The sequence below is a fragment of the Garra rufa genome, chromosome 8 (genome assembly GCF_049309525.1).
Source record: "Garra rufa chromosome 8, GarRuf1.0, whole genome shotgun sequence".
Taxonomy (NCBI): Eukaryota; Metazoa; Chordata; class Actinopteri; order Cypriniformes; family Cyprinidae; genus Garra; species Garra rufa.
The window spans coordinates 41,897,018-41,902,140 of NC_133368.1; the positions used below are offsets into that span (position 1 = coordinate 41,897,018).

General features: G+C 36.2%; 1 protein-coding gene across 1 annotated transcript; it reads left to right on the plus strand.

The window, feature by feature from the left end:
* The first annotated feature begins 1,011 nt into the window (after window positions 1–1,011).
* LOC141340871 (twist-related protein 2-like) lies at window positions 1,012–4,676 on the plus strand. The gene is made up of 2 exons (XM_073845978.1): window positions 1,012–1,710; window positions 4,166–4,676. Exon 1 carries the CDS (start codon window positions 1,188–1,190, stop codon window positions 1,677–1,679), a length of 492 nt encoding a protein of 163 aa, XP_073702079.1. The 5' UTR covers window positions 1,012–1,187; the 3' UTR covers window positions 1,680–1,710; window positions 4,166–4,676.
* The last annotated feature ends 447 nt before the right edge of the window (window positions 4,677–5,123 follow it).

Sequence of the window (5,123 nt, forward strand, 5' to 3'; positions counted from 1 at the left end):
TAAAATAAAATAAAATAAAATGGTAAGGCAATAAATTCTAGAAATCGAATTTCCTTATAAATTGAAAGGTATTTTCCCTACTTTACCTATAGAAATAATTATAACAATATTTTACCATATTACAGACATATTGCTTTGATAAATACAACATTGTAGTATTTAACTTTTTTCTTCTAAAACATTTTTAGAAGTATAATGACCATACATTATGTTATCTATAATTTCATATATTATGATTTAATTTATTATCTTATTTGTTATATTATTATTAGTTAAAAGTGTGACAACTAGCTCTGATCTGTCTTTAAAAATAATTAAAAAGGCACCAAAATAAGTAATAAAAAGAAAGAAAGAAAACAGACAACAAAATTAAACTTTTTAAATAAAATAAAACGGTAAGGCAATAAATTCTAGAAATCTACTTTCCTTATAAATTAAAAGATTTTTTTCCTACTTTACCTATAGAAACAATTTCAACAATATTTTACGATATTACAGACATATTGCTTTGATAAATACAAAAAAAGTGTGAAACTCTTAAAAATATATATTTAAAAAACTACAATCTAAATGCGAGAAATTCTGGAATCTATTTAAACAATATTTTACCAGTACACATTGCCTTAAATTAAAATATACACTGTAGTATTGCAAATGTGAGATACTTATTTTTACATCTAAAAGCATTTTTAGAAGTGCAACGTAAAATATTTCACATCTGTAATTTTTACCATAATACCTGCCCGTTTTTAAGGCACCGTTTTACACTATTTCCCCATTTAAATGTACTTTTACAGCGTAAAATTTGACATATCGTCTTAAACTGATAGTATCGATGTAAAAGTGGGGCATATTTTGAGTGGCAGCCAGTGGAGAGGTGCAGTGTAACTTTAGACTGGTCCTCCTCGTTTATTAGTCCGCCAATGGGAGCGCAGCGCTTCCTCCCCCTCCATTCACACTAGTATTTAGCATCAGAGACTAGGATAAAGTTTCCCAAAAAATTAGGAAAAAACTTCCTGCGGGAGGAAAACTGTGCCAAGCTCTACTTGTGGAAGTGGAGGCGCAGTCTCGGGACTTCGGGAGGACCAACAAACTCCAGCGAAACGCACGGATATAACGGTCTAGCCACGGATTCAAAGGTGGAGAGCGCGTTTTCTCCTCGACCTTCTCATTTCTTTAAAAAAGAAATGGAAGAGAGTTCAAGCTCTCCCGTCTCCCCAGTGGACAGCCTGGTGACCAGCGAGGAGGAGTTGGACAGACAACAGAAACGGTTCGGAAGGAAGAGGAGACACAGTAAAAAGTCCAGCGAGGACGGCAGCAGCCCGAGCTCCGTGAACAAGCGGAGCAAAAAGCCGAGCCCCAGCAGCACCCAGTCCTTCGAGGAGCTCCAGAACCAGCGCGTCCTGGCGAACGTCAGGGAGAGGCAACGGACTCAGTCGCTGAACGAAGCCTTCGCGTCTTTGCGCAAAATCATCCCCACGCTCCCCTCGGATAAACTCAGCAAGATACAGACGCTCAAGCTCGCCTCCAGGTACATTGATTTCCTCTGTCAGGTGCTGCAGAGCGACGAGATGGACAGCAAGATGTCGAGCTGCAGCTACGTCGCGCACGAAAGACTCAGTTACGCCTTTTCGGTCTGGAGGATGGAGGGCGCCTGGTCGATGTCTGCGTCTCACTAGCAGCGACACTCGTCCGCACAATGCCGAAAGGGTGGGTAGAAAGATGGCAATTCGACTCAAGGCGTTGTTTTTTTTTTTTTTTTTTTTGTCGGGATAGCTCTTTGATAAGTTTTACTACAGTAGCGAAACTTCAGCTGTTCTGGACAACTGACAGTTCAGTGCACGAATGAAAGCACTATATGTGACACTGGACCGCAAAACCAAAAATCTTTAAGTAGCACGGGTATATTTGCAGCAATAGCCAAAAATACAGGCTATCGATTTTCTTGTATACCAAAAATCATTAGGATATTACGTAAAGACCATGTTCCATGAATATAGCCTACTTTGTACGTTTCCAACTCTAAATATATCAAAACTTTTTTGATTAGTAATATGCATTGCTGAGAACTTCGTTTGGACCATTTTAAAGGCGATTTTCTTAATAATTTGATTTTTTTGGCACCCTCAGAATTAGCTTTCAAAAGATGTATAAATCTCAATTTTAAAAAAAAAAAGACCTTTACGATCTGTTTTGTGGTCCATGGTCACATATCCTCTTGACATCCCAAAATATTCATTTATATTTGATTAGACATTACAATTATTACAAAAAGTTAGTTTTGAAATCATTATTACTGATGTGCTAGAGCAGTAAGCTGAACCGATTACACTTAAGGAATGTCTGTAGTTTTTGTTTACAGTTTTGAATACAGAATCAAAGTGTGCTATTAGAAGTTAAAAAAAGATTGTATGTTATATATATTTATTTATTATTGTTATAGAATGTCTTCACAAAACAAACTAGGACAGATATTAACATGCATGTTTACTAGAGGACAAAAATAGCTATAGCAATGATATTCGAATTATTATTATAAGCACACCTCCAAAAATCTGGTGTCACAGAAAAGGCCAAAACGTTTTCTTTTAGATATTTTTGGATATAAAAACCAGTGGTTTATAAACAAATGTTAGGCGTCACGATAGCCCAGATAGTTATTATATATTATATTATGCTTTAAACACAAACATAAAACCAACTAAATCGCGCATTTAGACTAGAGTAAGAAATCAGCGTTCATCATAAATGCTATGAGAATTGGCTGGATACACATTCTTTGACTGCTAAAGCATTTCTAGCATAACAGAGAAGTCACAGACAGTATGTCGAGAATTATAATTAGTAATGTAGTTTATATCTTCTTGAAATGACAAGAAAAACAAACGCCGGATTCTCATTTTTCTCTGTCAATTTTATATCACGACGGGTCAAAGCGTTTCCGACTTGCATCCAAAACAAATAAACATATTCACATAATTTGGTCGATCTTACGAAACGAATAACGACCCAACCGTGAGAAGCTCCTCACTGATCATTTATATTTAGTGGAACATTTTCCTTTTAGTGAATAAAACTCACATTTCACCAGCGATTTGAAGACTGGCTACAAAGCGCACCGTGAGAGAGAAATGGAAAAGAATTATTATCCTGACTGAGGAGAAACGGGAACGTTTTATATAAGAACGAATAAATTTAGAAGGCTTTCTTAAACCCCTGAAGAAGAATTAAAAAGCTGTGACTTTAGTCTACACGTTCAGTTTGGCTGTTTATTGTTTTTAGGAGATTGAAAAAGTTGTTGATAACCTGCTAGGTTCTTCAAATCAGTGTTTTGTCGTTTTGTAAAGCACCTGTACTATAATGAAGAACAGCGCTCAGATGAACGAAAAGATTCTGCTATTTGACATCAGGAAGTGACGTTCTTTTTGGTTCTCAGGGAACCTTTATTTTTAAGTGAGAAGGTGCGCTGCCACCTAAACCATGTTTATGCTTGTGAAATAACTGCACAGTAACCACAAACCAAAGACAGCATTTAATTATTTTCATTTTGTTTATCAGCTCAAATATGCGCTGAGGTCTCCAATTTATTAGTGACATCCTGTGGTATTTGTTATATGAACCTGCATGTCTATAATACTAAATAAGGGTCTATTTTAAGCAACAAGCACACTATTAAAATAAGTAAAAATGATGAAACTTGTAATCAGAATGATGCATTTTATCCTTTCTTTTTGAGCTGGAGGTTTTGTATATGCGCTGGATTAGGCCTCCATCAATCAAGACAACACACAGCTGTCAAAAAATCAATCCTTGTGATGACATTAGTTCGTATTCTAACTGATTTATATGAATTTGTTTGGATGAAGTAAAATGTGCTACTGAGAAATCAGAAGAAAGGCAGGTGTACGGCTTCGGATTTCAAACCAAATGACCTCCTAAAACAGTTATTTTCCAGTGACGTAATTCCACCTGGGACTTGTGTAGCATGTTTGAACCAAGCCTTTTCCTGTGCAAGCATGTGCTCCCACTCAGAATTAAATAATGGGATCATTAATAGCTTCCCATTTCTGTAGATTTTAAACCAAGGCTGTGCGTTCAACCACAGCCACATTCAGCAGATTTTCGAACCTAAATGCTTATGTGTCTTTTTTTCTCTCTTCCACAGACTGTTTACTTCCACTAATTTTGAAGACACCAAAGGATTTATTGAAGAACCTCTAAACCTCAATGACGTGGCCAAAGGACATTCAGTAGATACACCTACGGACTTGAGCATCTTTGTGAAGGACACAACGAAAGGAACTTTTTATATACTTAGAGGAAACGTAGATGACGTCTCCTGTCGTCAAATACATTTAATCTTTTTCACAAGTTATTCTTAAATGTCGCCATGCTGATAGTACAGGAAGGCCATCTGTTATCTGTATGGGAACTATATGTCATGTTTGTCTCTAAACAGAAGAGTTTATATATATATATAAATATGAACAAAAAACTATTGTACATAGGCTACCTGTGAGTATTGTCAGCTTTTTTTAAGGGACCAATGCAATTTAGAGCAATACTTTCTTGAAGTACACTGCATGGATGAATGCATACATTTGAGTTTTCTTATGCAACATTTTCGATTTCCGTCCATTGTACATTTTGCTTATTTATTAAAACATATTTTTGAACATGTAGGCTGAATGCTTTACTTTGATTCAGATTTTCCCCTTCTTTTGTTACTGTTATAAAACAGCGCAGGTTCATTAGCCGAAGAGAAAGTCCAGCCAGTTTTACCCCTGAGCTTATAAAAAAGCTTGTCCGCTTTAATAAGAAGAAATCACTGAATCCAGACGGCTGGAGGCAAACGCTTTAACAACCGCAGATAACCACTGCATTTAAATACCGGACCCCTACCAGACCTTTTCATTTCTCCTTTAAATCTACACCAACGCTCGCAAAGCATTTAATTGTTTACATCTCATTTTCCCAGGCTTAGCCTGATAGAAATCTAAAAGAAACGACTCCACTGTTGAGGCATTAGCGTTTGATAGAAGCTCAGTTGTTTTGTAGGCCTGTTCAGGAATAATTTAACTTTGCTTTTTAAAACATCCGATGGCATTACTATACTTTTATTT